Source organism: Pelodiscus sinensis, chromosome 19 (genome assembly GCF_049634645.1).
Source record: "Pelodiscus sinensis isolate JC-2024 chromosome 19, ASM4963464v1, whole genome shotgun sequence".
Lineage (NCBI taxonomy): Eukaryota > Metazoa > Chordata > Testudines > Trionychidae > Pelodiscus > Pelodiscus sinensis.
Window position 1 is genome coordinate 13,209,047 of NC_134729.1, and position 15,513 is coordinate 13,224,559.

Below are 15,513 nucleotides of genomic sequence, written 5' to 3' on the forward strand. Positions count from 1 at the left end.
TCTCCTGTGCCCCTCACCCACTGCCCTCGTGTGCCCCCATTCCCCCCGGGCGCACCCCATGGACCCTCCGTGTGCTCCCCGCTACCTCTCCTGTGCCCCTCATCCGCTACCCCCGTGTGCACTCCATGTACCCTCTTTGTACCATCTGCCACCTCCTCTGTTCCCACCACCTATGGGTCCCCATCAGCCTGTTCCCCAATGTGTCCCGCTTCACCTGGGTCACCCTCACATGCATTGCCCGTGTGTCCCCTACCATCCTCCCCTGCACTCCCGACGTGCCCCGCCCCTTCACACCTGCTGCTGCCTCCTCACACCCCTATGTCTTACCATTCCCCTGCGGCTGCACTCACACATCCCCTGCCCTCAATGTTACCCCCAGTCACTGCCCCTGCCCGCTGCCTCCCACCCACTATCCCCCATTTCCCTCAGGCCCTGTCCCTAGAATCCCCTTAACTCTGTCCCTGTCGCCATACAAGACGTCACATCCTCCCCAACCCTTCCGGCTGACCCCACCTGTACTAATGTAGACACAGCAATGCGGGTGGTTTAGCTCCTGGCTCAGCTAGGGCCCAGCACGGCTAGCGGATACTAGGGCGATTCCAAGCAGTGCGACACAGACCCCACCCGAGACCAGCCCCCCAGGAGAGACAGCCTCCCCCCTGACCAGCGCAATAATCCCTGTAGACAAAGGGAGAATTATTATCCCTGCTTCACAGGCAGGGAAACTGAGTCACGGAGTGAGTCAGCGGCGGGGCTGGGAGCAGAACCCAGGAGGGCTAGACTCCCAGCCACGTCCTCCCGCGAGGAACCGGGCAGCTCCAGGGGTTGGGGGTGGGGAGCAAGGTTCTCCCAAAGCTAATTGCGTTCGGATTAAGGGCAGGATTACTTGTTTAACCCTTTCCCGTCCGGAGCCCACCGCCGGACTGGGCTGGCTACCTCCGCTGACAGCGCGGGTAGCCGGGGGCACCCAGGAGGCTGTAACGCCCTAACTCAGCTCTTCCCAGACTCCTCCTCTGGCAGCTTCCTCCTTCCCCTTCTGCCTCTACCACCCGCCCTTGGAGCCCTCCCCTGCCCCACCTCTCCCCCCCACCCTCCGCGGCCTGTCCCCGGCCTCGCCCTTCTCCTCCGCCTGCCCGGCTCTTCCCTCCCCCGCCTGCCCGGACATATGGTAAGAGCCGGATGCATTATTTATCGATCAGCCCGTGTCTGTTCGTGGGGGGAGAGCGGGGGTGTACCTGCTCTTAGAAGAGCTACCAAGCTGTCGCTGCTTCGCGGCCCCCACCCCCTGCTGCAACAAAGGGCCGGTCCAGGAATTTCCCTCGACCTAAGGGAAAGAGCGAGGGGGTCTGAGATAAGGGGCTGGGGGCCCAGCACTGGACATGGCGGGCTGGGGGTGAGTTTTCTATCCAGAGGGGTCAGTTTGTGTGGGGGAGGGGGCATACACCTCTACACTCCCGCTCCACCCGCCTGTCCCCCCCACCTGCTCTGTGGCCTAGAAAACTCCAGGCTCCCAGCCCAACGCTAATGGACTCACGTCCGCAGCCACGTCAAGGAAATTATCTGGGATGAAATATTCATGGGGCGCTGCGTTATTGCAGGCCGGAGCGGCGTGGTGGGGGCTGCTGAGGGGAGGCCGCCTGGCTCCTGGCCCGGGAGTGGGGAGTGAGGCTGTGCTGGGGGGGGGGGGTGATCTGCCCCTCTGCCCCCGCCGCATGCTCTGAATTCGCTGAGCACACTAGGGATGAGGCTGCTGCTTCGGGACGGGCCTCTCCAGGGGGCGCTCTCCTCTGGCAGGCAGAGCTGACTGTCATACCCCAGTGCAGCGCTAGGGGGCGCTGTGCGACAGGGAGCGAGGTGGGGGGCTCAGTCGGGAGGCTCTCCCTTAGCAGGCAGTGCTGACTGTCATACCCCAGTGCAGAGCTAGGGGGCGCTGTGCGGCAGGGAGCGAGGTGGGGGGCTCAGTCGGGAGGCTCTCCCTTGGCAGCCAGTGATGTCATACCCCAGTGCAGCGCTAGGGGGCGCTGTGCGACAGGGAGCGAGGTGGGGGGCTCAGTCGGGAGGCTCTCCCTTGGCAGCCAGTGATGTCATACCCCAGTGTAGCGCTAGGAGGCGCTGTGCGGCAGGGAGCAGGTTGGGAGCTCAGGAGGGAGCGCTCTCCCCTAGCAGGCAGTGCTGACTGTCATACCCCAGTGCAGGGCTAGGGGGCGCTGTGCGACAGGGAGCGAGGTGGGGGGGCTCAGTCAGGAGGCTCTCCCCTGGAAGCCAGTGATGTCATACCCCAGTGCAGGGCTAGGGGGCGCCGTGCGACAGGGAGCGAGGTGGGGGGGGCTCAGTCGGGAGGCTCTCCCCTGGAAGCCAGTGATGTCATACCCCAGTGCAGGGCTAGGGGGCGCTGTGCGACAGGGAGCGAGGTGGGGGGGCTCAGTCGGGAGGCTCTCCCCTGGAAGCCAGTGATGTCATACCCCAGTGCAGGGCTAGGGGGCGCCGTGCGGCAGGAATTGCTGCATTTCAGAGCTGTAAAAGGGAGGTCACGACCCTGAACAATTCGTTTTTGTCAACCAGGGAGATTTGCAAACGTGGGTCATTGGCTGCCAGCGGACTGGGGACTATGGAACTCTCATCACCAAGGAGATCCAGACCATGGGGGCCTGGTTTCCGGGGAGACTCAAGCACAGGCGTCGCTGCTCTCCATGGCGATTGCAGAGGGCAGCTGTCGGAGATGACTGGTGGCGTCTGGTCTCCAGGGCAGTTCATGGTCTGGGCCAGCACCCACGCCTCTCCTGCGCCAGCCTCGGCACGGCCAGCCAGGCACTGTTGGGTCGATGGGCTCTGTCCGCGCTGTAATTGCACTTGATGGGTGGCCAGGCGGATCCATGGCCTAATGGGGCGGTTAAAGGAAATCAATAGCTGGGGGGTGGGTCCAGGAAGCAGAGTGGGGCCTGCAGGTGGGAGAGGGGGTGCCGGGCTGGGATGGGGGATGGCAGTAGGTGTGTTTGCGTGTGGGGACTGTGGGCTGAGGGGGCGGGGAGTGGCTGGGTACGTGTGCGTGTTGCGCCTGAGGAGGCAGGTGTCTGGTTGGCAGTGGGAGTGTGTTTGCATGTATCAGTCCGTGTGTGTGTGTGTGCCGCCAGGTGACAACGAGTGGCTGGCTAGAGTGTGCGCTGACAGATGCTGTGCAGGGAGCTGCAGAGAGAGGCAGGCTCATTGGGTGTTGAAGGCCCCGTCTTTGAGGCCATTGGCCTGCCCCATTGAACCACCTGGGTCCTTGGTGCCCAGCACATTAAAGGGGTCAGTCCAATGAGACTGGCTACTGGATGGGGCAGAGAGATCCCTGACTGCATGCATGGGTGAGTCTGGGTGCTGCATGTTCATGCCCACATATGGGCAATGGGGGGGCTCCCAGTGGTTGGCACAGCCGGGTACCTGTGCAGAGCCCAGAACTCACTGTGTGTGTGTGTGGGGGGGGGGAGATGCAGGGAGAAGCAGACAGAGCGGGGGGAGGAGTGTGAGACCCGCTCATCTCCTCCCCCCCCCCAAAGCTGAGGCAGAGCCGTGAACTGAACCCTGCGCTGTCCATGGTGCTGAAGGCGAGCCTGGGCGCTCTCCCGGCACTCGGGGGGCGGGTTCCTGGTTTCTCTCGCCTCCCCCTGGCTGCCTGGTCGAAACCCACCCAGTGCGTGTGTTTCTAGGCCCGGGGGTTCGAACAGCAGAGACGCTCGGAGCCCGAGTCCACCCCTCCCGCCACTGGTTCCCTTCCAGGCAAAACACATTCAGAGCCAGGACTAGGGAGACCCCAAATATTGTCCCGTCCCCCCCGAAATGCCACGTGGCTCTGTCACTCCCTAGGGGCCAATCCCTGTACTACAGCCTGGGAGACCCACCTGCGTGCAGTCCGCAAGGTTAGTGCCAGAGACTGAGTCTGGGAGGCAGGACTCCTGGGTTCTATTTCCGGCTCTGGGAGGGGCGGGGGACTAGGGGCTCACAGCAGGGGGAGGCCCCAGAGAAAAGCAGCCCATGAACCCAGCTTTTTCCGGCTTGCTGACCATCAGGAGCTGGTGAAGCCCCTGGGCCAGTGCTTGCCTTGGTCCACCGGGACTGGCCCCAGCCAGATGGCACACGCTATTCTAATTCCCCTTGGCACAGCGGCTCCCAGCCCCTACCTGCTAATCCCAGCTGGCGCTTAGCAGAGGCCAGTTCCCTGCCAGATTCACTGAGCTCAAAGTAGTGAGGATGCCTGTCCAGAGCAAGCCACTCAGCGCCCCTGTTCCCAGGGCACAGGCCAGCTCTATGGGCATGGAGGACAGAGGATGTAGCAACCGTCACCTCTGTGCTCCCTGTAAGCTGAGCACATGGGCGGCCACCCTTGAGAGATTCAAGTGCCACCCAGGTAATTGGCAGAGTGTGTTGTAATAATAAAAGTTCTTTCTTTTCTTTTTATTAACCTGGCATTGGTTAATTGTGTGCCCTGATTTGTATTTTAGGGGTAAGATTTCCCAAATGATCTTTCCCCTGGTTTCTTTAGCAACATTTGGGTGGTGGCAGCGGAAGTTTTATTCCCAAGATCTAGGTTTTTAAGATCTTGGGGGAAGTTTTATACTAAAACCTGGTAGATAAGGCTTTGGGGTACACTTGCTGGCCCCCACTTCTGCATTTATCATGCCAGAGTGGGGAAGGAGCCATGACATGGTGGCATAGCGGTGGGATTATTTTGAGAACCCAGGATTTTTAAAAAGGGCACAAGTTTTTTGAGTTGTAGGCATAATGACTAGATAGGAAGGTAACAAAATATACTCATGGAGAAACTCCATGGGCCTAGAACTTAGTTACAAAGAAAAGCCAAAACATCTTTTAAACAGTGCCAGATCTCAGACCCCATACCCAATCCTTAAAACAATAAAACCTAATGAAACTACCTAAACTTTACCCTACTTACAGAAAATGAAGAATGGTGCCTTGGAGAGAGAGAGACATGCTTGTCCCTCTCTGTAGCTGCAGAGAACTCTTCGGGAGACAAAAGGGAGAAAAAAAAGAAAAAACCCAAATTCCTTTGTCCCAGTTTGAAAAGTCCCACCTACATTCCTATTGGTCACTCCACCTGGCTAGGTGTAGTTAACCCCTTAATCCCCAGAATGCTGGCTAACCCTCATAATCATGACAGAGTGTCCACAGCACCCACAGCTCGCATCATGTGTTTTTATTGGTGGTGCACATCTGCACACATCTCGGTGCACAGAACAACATTTATTCTGCACATGGATGGAAAAAATTAGAGAGAACATTGTCCCCCTTCCCCCAACCTGTGCCAAGGAGCTGTCAGCAAAGCCCTGGTAATACCACACACTTTGCTAGCCCTGCTCACTTAGGGATCCCACAGAGGGAAACTGAGGTACAGAGCAAGGGCAAGAGACAAAGCCTTGCTGTGACTCAGACTTTAACCAGGGAAACCTGGTTTAGTGTTCTTCTGCCCAAACCACTGGATACCACTCCCACCCACAGTGGCCCACAGAGAGCCCAGTCCTGACTCCCGGCTTGTGCCCACCTCTGCTCTAACCACTAGATCCCACTCCCCCCCAGTGGTCCGCATGGAGCCCAGGAGTCCTGACTCCCAGTGCCATGTGTTCCGAGGCCCCATTCCCACACCCCACACTGGAGCCTTTAACCCAGCCATGAGATGGGGGGAATCAGCCACATCCCCAGAGCTGCCTGGGGCCTCTGAAGTGCAAGCCAGGACTGTTTGCTGTGGTCAGCTCCCCAAGAGCACCCCACCGTCTGGTGCCCTCCAGCGCATGCAGCCCCCAGTAGCAAACACTCTGCAAGCCAGGCCCCCACAAAGGACACTGGCCTTGCCCTTTGGAGACCTGGGCTGGGGTCAAGGGCGGCCTCTTGCATGAGGTTTGCGGAGGTCCGTCCCACACAGGCCTTTAGCCACAGCCCTGCCAGATCAGCAGACAGGACCAGGGAGTCCTGATTCCTATCCCAGCACCCCACCCACTCTAACCATTGGAACCCACTCCCCTCCCAGAGCGAGCAGCCTCCATGCCCTCAGGCGAAGGTTGGTGCACGGAACCAAACGGCTCTTTTGAGCCCCCCTGTGGCCCAATGGCTGGGACCAGACAGGTTCTGTTTTTGTAAATTAAGTGGGTCAGATTGTAGGGCCCCTCCCTGTGGCCAGGGATCTGTCTGTCTGTCTGTCCAGATCCTGCTGACTCCCCCCCCCCCCCACCACACACATTAAGACTGGAACTTGGCCATGCAGCACCCCAGTGATCCCTGGAGGACCCAGAAAGAGACGGGGGAGTTAATCACCATTAGAAGGGCAGATGTAACTGGAGGAGGGGGAATTGGGTCTCAGGTCCCTGACCCCTCTGGATGCATTGGTAGGGAGACCTGACCTTCTTCTCTCTCTGGGCCAGGGATGGCCCACACCACAACCACAGGGGGAAGGAGATCCCTGCGGTGAGAAAATTCTGCCCGCCCACCTCCAGGAAGCCTTCCTCACACACACACACACACACCCTCCCCGCCCAGACTGCATTTCCCGCCCTGGATTGAGCTGTGCTGTGGGCTGTTAAACAGTCCCCGTGCCCCACCCCAGAGGTGGCTGCATCTCAGCACCAGGCAAGTACAATGCCCCCTGCCCGGCCACCAGGGGGAGCACCAGGCCTGTGCCTCCACAGAAATGGTCCCTGCATTATTACGACACCCCCATTCCCAGGCCGGGCTTCATGCTCCCAGACCCCGGCCCCGCCCCTCCCTCCCTCCCTCCCAAACGCTGCTCCCAGCCCGCTGGGGTTTGGGCCCCGGATTCGCCCCGTTGAGTCACATCAACCGAGCTGCTGGGGCCTGGGCGGGAGGCAGCGAGACAGAGCGACCCGCCCCGCGCACCTCCCGTGTGACGCGGGCGACTCCGGATTCACCCCAGCGCCGCTCCGGTGGCTGCTGCAGGGCGGGCGGGTTCGCGTCGCAGCCGCCGGAGCTTTGGCGCCGCTGCCCGTCGCCGGCCACCCCGGGGGCAGAAGGGGGCAGAGCCCCCCAGCCGGTCACCCCGACGAGACCCCCCCGCCCGGCTGCCCGCGCAGGTAGGCACAAGGGGGCAATTTCCCGGCAGCCCCTTGTTAATTACAGGGGGGGGGGACAGGCGGCCTAGCGCCCCCTCCAGCAGCCGCTCGGGAAAAGGGGGCCGGGGGCCCTGCCCGTACCGTGTCGCTAAGTAACCCACCTCGGGGGCTGGGCGCCCCCCAACCCCAGAGAGACGCCGTGAGGGGGAGTCGGAGGAGCGGTGAGGTGGAGATGGGGGTCGCCCCCTCTCCGCCCCGAAATCCCAGCGGCTGCTGTGCTGGGGAGTCCCTCGGGCCATAGGGCTGGACACACCTGGTCCCCTCTTGGCCCGGAGTCCCGCCTCCCACTAGTGCAGGCCACGCCCATAACCTGGGGGGCTGGGGCTGGGGGGTGAGAAGCAGAGACCCGAGACCTTGGCCCTCCCGGGAACGCAAGTTTGAATCACGCGAGGAACTCTCCGGCTCGCCCCTCCCCCCGCTTGGATTCACTCCGCCCCCCCTCCAGATTCCCCCCCCCCCCAGGCAACTGGGCTCCCTCCCCAGCCAGGCTCAGCCAGACGCACCCTGAGCAGGGGGAGGAACCTGGCTCCTGGCAGAAGATCTGAGAGACAAATCAGAGCCCCCTATACCTGCTGCGAGTTTGGGGTGAGTGGGGGGGGGGGCAGTGGGGATGGGGGAGGAGGGCAGAAGCCTGATTTTCGGGTTATGGAAACCAGAAGGGATTTGGGGGGAGGGTTGAGGGGCTGATGGAGGCTCAGGACTCCTGAAGTTGGTGCCTTGTTCAGTCACTTTCATTTCTCCCGGCCTCAGTTTCCCTCCTCTATGAAGCCCCACCTCCACCCGGCTCCCCTGTGTGTATGTCATGCAAAGGGCTGTGTGGGGGGGGGGCATTCTACCCAGGTGTCCTGACTCCCAGCACCCCCCTGCTTCAAGCTAGCAGATCCCACTCCCCTCCTGGAGCTGAAATAGAGCCTGAGTATCCTGGCTCCCAGCCCTGGAAATTACATCAAAATCCATACAAAGGAAGGAAACATGAGCCGCCTGGTTGCACAGGGGGCACCGGCTGGGGGGCAGCAGACCTGGCCAGGGGCAGGTCGCAGGCTGCATATGGGTCTACAGCCCCATGCTGTTGCAAAGCAGCGAATCTGATCCGGGGTCTGTTAGCGAGACGCCGGTGCTGGAAAGTGACCTGTGCGGGCCGGGCCGGCTCCTGGGCACCACATTTTGGGAAGGAAGCAGGCAGGGTGGAGCGAGTCCAAAGGAGAGCGAGGGATGGGAGAGGAGGTTTGGCCAAACCTCACCTGGGAGGAAAGGGTGAAAAAATGGGGCTGGTTTAGCCTCGCGCGCAGGCTGGGGCAGCCTGCAGGTAGGTTCAAGGCCATTACGGAGGGAGCCGTTGTTCTCTGGGGCCACTGAAGGTCAGACCAGAAGCCGTGGACTTAATCCGTGGCAGGGGAGATTTAGGTCGGGCATTAGAAGAAACCTCCTAATTCCAGGGGCAGGGCAGGGCTGGAGGCTGCGGGATCCGGTCATGGCAGGGTTTTGAGAGCAGGCTGGGTGCACACCTGGTGCCAGGGCCGGGCCAGGTTTCCTTGGTCCTGCCTCAGCTCAGGGGGCTGGACTTGTCTTTGCAAGGCCCCTGCCAGCCCCACAGAATCCAGCTTTCCTGATAGTTGGGCCTCTGCTCTAACCACTAGGCCTCCCACCCCTCGCCGAGCCGGGGACAGAACCCAGGTGTCCCGATTGCACTCTGTGCACCCCGCCCCAGGTGGGGTCCAAGCAAGGGCCAAAGGCTGCTCTAGGTCCCGTGGTTTGGTCCGTGGGCCTGAGAGACACACCCACGGGTGGCGCCCAGGTACTAGTAGCACGTGTTGCCAGGTAGGGTTACTGGCAGCAGAGTCTCTAACACACTGGCTGGCACCTTGCCTGGCTCTGACAGCAGGATCAGACCCATGGGCCCAGCCTGCCTCCTACCCCCTCTCCTGCAGGCCCATGTCCGGCTGCTTTGTAGGAAGGTGCAAGAAACACCCTAGGAGACAGTCCGGCCGTAGCCTGCCCCGTGGGCTGGTCTCTGGCCCCTGCTGGGTGGAGAAATCGTGTGCACAGTCCCATGCAGGTCACACCAGGAATTGGGGAGGGGGGAGGCTGTTAGTTCTCCAAGAGCCCCTGCTGGTTCTCACAGTCCTTCCCAGCATTCCTGACTCTCAGCCCCCCCTCCCTCCCCGGCTCTAACCACTAGACACCATCCCCCTGTCCCCAAGCTGGGGAAAGAACCCAGGAGTCCTGACTCCCAGCCCAGCCTCTCTAACCACGAGATTCCCCACGAGAACTGGGAAAAGCAGTCAGGAGTCTTTCGGTAATTCATTTAATTGTCACATGCCTCAGTTTCCCCCTTTGCCAATGGAGAGAATGATCCCCCCTTTGCCTTGAGATCGGCTTGGGGCAGGGACTGCCTCAGAGGTGGCTGTGCCCAGCACAAAGGGGCCCTGATCTTGATAGGCGGGTGCAGTTTCCAGGTGCTACCGTAATTCTGCTAACTACCCACCTACCATCACGGGGCCCTTGTCAAGGTTGGGGGACCCTGCCCTTGATCTCTGTCACACCCAGCCTATGTCTCAGAAATTCCCATTAGCTGGCAGTTCCGGGGACGCTGACTGCAGCACCATGTGCCACGTGGTTTGGACTGTCGCTCTCTTCCTTAAAGTCCCAGCTCCCGGAGCCCTGGGATGAGGGGGGGCTCTGCTCTGATGGGTTTGTTTTCAGAAGCCAGGATCTAGCCCTCATGCTGCCAAAGCAAAACTAGCAAATGCGACTCCCTAAAGACTCAACCTCCCCAAAGTCAATGCAACGACTCCCAGGTTTATCTACATTCCTCGTGGTTATTAAGTTCATCTCATGCTTTTGGGGGGGGGGGGGGTTCATTGCTAGGGCTGGTAGCATAGCACCCCTTCCCCACGCATGCAATTATTTGTCCTTCTGGGAAGGAAAGCTGGACTCATCTGATGCCGAAACCACTGGGACTCCGCCAGGATTCCTGGATTCTTTTTTCCCCAGCTCTAGGAGGAAGGGAGTGGGGTCTAATGGTTAGAGCAGGGGCTGGGAGTCAGGACTCCTAGGTTTGGTCTCCAGCTCTGGAAGGGACGTGGGATTGTGAGTGGGAGGGGGTTAAAAGAGGGGGCTAGGAGCCAAGACACCTCGGTTCTATCCTTGCTTTAGGAGGGGAGTGGGGTCTAGTGGTTAGAGCAGGGAGGCTGGGAGCCAGGACTCCTGGGTTCTGTCCCAGCTGCCCTTGAGGGCAGCAGAGGGTTGGGTTTCTCCCAGGCAAGCAGCCTTGGGGGGAATCTGATCTTCCAGCAGGGAGGCTGCTATCAGAGCCAGGTGCCCCCACCAGCCGTGTCTAATTTCAGCGCGTCGGCCTAATTCACTGGGGAAGGCAGGATCCGGCTCTGTAAGCAGGAGTCACCTTGGGCCCTGGGGGCGGAAGCTGTCAAGTCCAACGTACAGCCAGTTCTTTAGTTCAGATCCAATTAGGGGGAAGGGATAAGATGGCCTGAGGCCTCCCCAAGGCACCTTCTCCAGCATGTGAGCTGCCTGGCTCCCCACGGGGTGGGGGGAATGGTGTCTAGCATCACCCACAGGAACAAGCCCCCTCTGCCAAGGAAGGGTCTGAGGCTAGATCCCAGGAGTCCTAGTTCCCAGCCCTTTCCCCCCGCTCCAACCCTGAGACAGTCTCTGCTGGAAGTCAAGTCGCTCCTGGAAAGACACAGGCCACCCGGCGTGGGGGAACAGTAGCTGAGAGAGTGCGGGCAGCCGGTCCCTAGGGAGCGCTTTGATGGACTGAGGCTGGTTGGAGCCTTTCCTGGCCATGGGGAAGTTCAGTGGTTCCTGGGGAAATTCTGGGTCTGTCACTGTGATGCTTCAGGGCACCAGTCACTGCAGGGGTCAGGAAGGACCCTGCAGCTTCCTAGCCAGCCCGGGGCCAGAGCAGAGCGGCTGGAAGGCAAGGGCCAAAGGGCCGATCACTCCAGGCCACACTGAGTCTGCAGCCCCCCATCTCCAGGCCTGCCGGATCTGCGCAACGCCCAAAGGGAGGGGAGAGCTGGCGAGTCAGAGAGAGGGACAGATGGGCGAGGGAGATAGAGACTTCTCCTGGTTGGACTCAGCATCACCCCACCCATCCCCAGGCCAAGCTGGTCCAGGGCTGGGGGGCCAACCCCCAAAGCCAGTCTTATTGCCAGTCTGTCCAATCAGAGGCCGCTATAGGGAGAGCCCCCAATTTTCCCTTCTGACCAAGTCCGTCTTTGATCTGTTCCCAGGCACCATGAGTGGCAGGGGCAGCGCCTGGGCACTGGCCACCGGCTGGGCATTGGCAGTGCTGTGCGGAGGCGCCTGGGGCCTGGACGGCCACTGCCTGGCAGGCGGGAAGCACAAGGCAGCTCCTGGCCCCGAGGGGCACTTGGGGATCTGCCAGCTCTACGCCGCCAGTGAGTGATGGGCGTGGGCAGCCCGGGGCGAGGTGGGGCGGGCAGCGGAGGGGGGGTCACAAAATCCGAGGCGCGGGGAGGGCAAACTTGAGTCAGAGTAGGGGGTTCAAGGAGTTTCTCCAGCCCCAGCCATCTGCTCTAACCACTAGACCCCACTCCCCTCCCAGAGCTTGGGAGAGAGTCCTGGCTCCCAGCCCCTTTGCTCTATCCCCTGTGAGCAGAGGCTTTGCCCCCATGTCGTGCGGGGTCCCTGCACTCTGGAGAAAGCCAAGGGCCCATCACCCCTCACGTGACAAGCCCTGCCCTGGAGAGCCCCATGGCACGTGGGGAGGAGTCCTGGGTGGTGCTGATGGACGGGCTGGTTCCCCTCCCAGATGCCTGCTGCTCCTCCAAGGTGGCCCAGGAGATCTCCAGCACCCCGCTTGACAACATCTACTGGAATCGCTGTGGGAACCTCAGCCCCAGGTAGGATGGTCCTGCCCGGCCTTATCTCAGCCTGGCTCTGCTGTGAGCTTCCCTGCAGCAGTGCCCTGCCTGACCTTATCATATCCTGGCTCGGCTGTGAGCTTCCCTGCAGCAGTGCCCTGCCTGACCTTATCATATCCTGGCTCGGCTGTGAGCTTCCCTGCAGCAGTGCCCTGCCTGACCTTATCATATCCTGGCTCGGCTGTGAGCTTCCCCGCAGCAGTGCCCTGCCAGGCCTTATCATAGCCTGGCTCTGCTGTGAGCTTCCCTGCAGCAGTGCCCTGCCTGGCCTTATCATAGCCTGGCTCTGCTGTGAGCTTCCCTGCAGCAGTGCCCTGCCTGACCTTATCATAGCCTGGCTCTGCTGTGAGCTTCCCTGCAGCAGTGCCCTGCCCGGCCTTATCTCACCTCGGTTGTGAGCTTCCCCGGAGCAGTGCCCTGCCCGGCCTTATCTTAGCCTGGCTCGGTTGTGAGCTTCCCCGCAGCAGTGCCCTGCCCGGCCTTATCTCACCTCGGTTGTGAGCTTCCCCTCAGCAGTGCCCTGCTCATGGATGGTGCACAATAGGAATCTAGCCCAGTAGTCCAGATTTTCACAAAGACCCAAGTTATATCCCAGCCCAAGTGGATGGGACCCCCAGCAGCACAGCACCCCCACTGCCTCCCTGGGACATCTAATGCCAGGGGAGAGTGCCCACTACGGTCCCGGCCCAGCCACTGTCCCCCAGAGGTGCCCTGTGGGGCTCCCCACTCTAATGCCGCCTCCCTGCTCCCCATCCCCAGGTGTGAGCAATACCTGCAACGAGTCGAATGCTTCTACCGCTGCTCCCCCAGCGCCGCCCGCTGGCCCCACCCCCAGCGCCCCACAGCCATGCTGGAGGTGCCCCTCTGCCTGAGCTTCTGTGAGAAGTGGTAAGTCAGTGCTCCTTCCCCCGCCTTCCTGAATGGGGAGGAACAGGGGGCTAGGACTCCTGGTTCTCTCTTTGGTTTTGGGGGGCAGCAGGGACTAGTGGTTAGAGTGGAGGGAGGAGGGGCTGGGAGCCAGGACTCCTGGTTCTCTCCCTGGCTTTGGGGGGGAGCAGGGGCTAGTGGTTAGAGTGGAGGGAGGAGGGGCTGGGAGCCAGGACTCCTGGTTCTCTCCCTGGCTTTGGGGGGGAGCAGGGGCTAGTGGTTAGAGGGGGGCTAGGAGCCAGGACTCCTGGTTCTCTCCCTGGCTTTGGGGGGGAGCAGGGGCTAGTGGTTGTGGGGAGGGGAGCCAGGCTAGTCCCAGCAAGGGTGCAAGTGCCCATGTGACCCCAGGCAGCAGAGGCCAAGGGGGCAAGAATCTCATGCCTGTGACAGGCTCCAGGAAGGGCTGGGCTGAAGGTCTCCCATGTGGGAAGCGCCCCTTTAAGGCCGTGTGCTGACTAGTGGAACTCCCTGCTGCAGGGAACTAGAGAGCAACAGGAAACTAGGCTGGGTGGGCTGGGGTCTCACGTGGGGCTCTATGGAATAGATCCCAGTTGGGCATCCCCCACCCCAGTTTGTCTCAATCCCAGCCTGTCCCCTCTCTCTCGCCCCAGGTACACAGCCTGCCAGGATGATCTGACTTGTGCCCACAACTGGGTGAGCGACTGGCAGCGGGGTCCCCAGGGGAACAACTGCAGCCAGGACTGCGTGTCCTACCACCAGGTGAGCGCTCTGCTCAGCCCGGCCGGGACGCCCAGGGGGGCTTCCCACAGGGAGGACGAAGCTGGAGACTTGCACCCGTAACCTGAGCTGCACCAAGAGGGGCGGGTGGACTCGGGGGCACCTCAGAGCTGGGCCCAGCCAACCCGTGGCACGTGGGACCCGGGGCCTTTCCCCTCTAGCGGGGCTGACCCCAATCCAACCCCAGGGTGGGGACTGGCTGGGGGGCAGGGAATGGGACCCCGGGCTTTTCGATCCAGGCTGGCTCAGGGAGATCAGCCCACAGGGTGCTGTCCTAATTGGGGTGGAGGGAGGGGTCGGGGGCCGGCTGGACGAGGGCGATAGATCCCCATCCGCCCGCAGCCAGGGACAGGAACTGCCACCAGTGCCCGATCTCCCTGCGCCCGACCGGCCCCCAGAGCCAGCCAGTGTCTGCCTGGGTCCGCAAGGCTGCACGCACTGGCAGGGCCCCTGCCCAGCTGCTCCCACCACCAAGGGGTCGCGTCAGGCCCTGACCTCTCTGGGCTCTGAGACAAGCAGAGGGATTTGGTCCAAGACTCAATTCCTCCCCCCCCCCCCCCCCCCCCCGCCACCTCAGGGCTGGATCAGGGCCAGCGCCCCCTAGTGGGGAAAGGCCCCATGTCCCAGCTCCTTGAGCCAGCCAGCGCCCCCTAGAGGGAAAGGGCTCCAGCTCTCCCCCCACTCTGCCCCCCAGATGTACCGGGACGGCCGGGAGCTCTGTGCGAACATCTGGGGCGACTCCTTCGTGGCTGCTCCGGAGCCCTGCCCGTGCCTGAGCCTGACGGCCTCCGACGCCGACCCTGAACTGCTGCCCGAGGACGGGGACAGCGCGGAGGAACCTGACTCCACCAAAGTGGGCGGCCCCCGGGGGCCCTGCCCCACGAGCAGCCTCCTGTGGCGTGGCCGGGGCGACCGGCGCAAGCGCTCCATCTTCATGGAGGATGTGGAGGGGAGCGGGAGCGGATTCTAGAGCCCGTCCCTCCCCCAGCATCCTCCTCCCCCCTCCCCACCCGAGAGTCCCTCCTGCACCACTCGCCCCAGGTGCTGGGGGGGGGAGGAACTCGCTTGTAATCTATGCAAACCCCAGACCCCTGTGCTCACCCCCCCATACTGTGACTGCTTCTCTGGCCCCTCTTGCACCCTACCAGGGGAACCCACAGCACCCCTTCCCCACAGCCACAGGGTCTAGCGCAAGGGGTGTTAGCTCCCCGAGCATCCAGCTCCCCAGGGAGGAAGTCCCCACTTACCACCAGCCCTCCCATAGCATGTGGGTCTGCAATCAGCCAGGGATCCAGTTGCACCACAGAAGGGGAAACTGAGGCACAGAGAGGGGAAATCTGGGAGTAACTCAGTCAGTGCTGGTGGCTCTAAATCCTCCCCTGCTCCAACCACTAGGTTACATGACAGGGAGGGGTGGAAACCAGGGGTCCTGTCTCCCAGTTCCCCCTCCGCAGAACACTAGACCCTGCTCCGTTCCAGGCAAGCGGCCTGCCTCCCTGCTCTATCCACTAGACCACGCTGCCCCGGCAAGAAGAGGCTCTGTAGCGCACAGTGGCTAAGCCATCTGGAGGCACGGCAAGCCAAGGCTCGGGGGGGGCGGGGGGGGGAACACGACGTGCAAGCTAACGCCTGTTGCAACCTCTCACAAGCTGGTGTAGACAGAACCTACCGTGTCTAGCAGGCTGGGGAGGGGGGATTTATTTGTGCAGGGGGAGGGCAGTCCCACTCAGGCTGCTGGGCTACAAGGAGCAGGCTGGGGGCTCTCCCCGAGCAGTCTGCTGACCGCTGGGCCCCAGCATGGCACTAGGGGGCGCTGTGTC

At 61.8% G+C, this 15,513-nt stretch overlaps 1 protein-coding gene across 3 annotated transcripts; it reads left to right on the top strand.

Annotated features, from left to right (window-relative positions):
• The first annotated feature begins 6,770 nt into the window (after nucleotides 1-6,770).
• LOC102451697 (riboflavin-binding protein) lies at nucleotides 6,771-15,279 on the top strand. 3 transcript variants are annotated; one of them, XM_075902404.1, is made up of 6 exons: nucleotides 6,771-7,079; nucleotides 11,375-11,542; nucleotides 11,917-12,007; nucleotides 12,788-12,916; nucleotides 13,567-13,675; nucleotides 14,388-15,279. In XM_075902404.1, the coding sequence occupies exons 2-6, from the start codon at nucleotides 11,380-11,382 to the stop codon at nucleotides 14,661-14,663; spliced, it is 768 nt and encodes a 255-aa protein (XP_075758519.1). In that variant the 5' UTR covers nucleotides 6,771-7,079; nucleotides 11,375-11,379; the 3' UTR covers nucleotides 14,664-15,279. The 3 variants fall into 3 exon arrangements, with proteins under 3 accessions (XP_075758519.1, XP_075758520.1, XP_075758521.1); XM_075902405.1 differs by lacking the exon at nucleotides 6,771-7,079 and adding an exon at nucleotides 7,598-7,703; XM_075902406.1 differs by lacking the exon at nucleotides 6,771-7,079 and adding an exon at nucleotides 10,466-10,556.
• Nucleotides 15,280-15,513: the final 234 nt, after the last annotated feature.

What these genes read in the sequence shown, in the direction of transcription:
- LOC102451697 (XM_075902404.1), top strand. Translation starts at nt 11,380, where the DNA reads ATGAGTGGCAGGGGCAGCGCCTGGGCACTGGCCACCGGCTGGGCATTG. An exon ending in CTGCCAGCTCTACGCCGCCA is followed by an intron (nt 11,543 to 11,916) that starts GTGAGTGATGGG and finishes TTCCCCTCCCAG; the next exon opens with ATGCCTGCTGCTCCTCCAAG. An exon ending in CTGAGCTTCTGTGAGAAGTG is followed by an intron (nt 12,917 to 13,566) that starts GTAAGTCAGTGC and finishes CTCTCGCCCCAG; the next exon opens with GTACACAGCCTGCCAGGATG.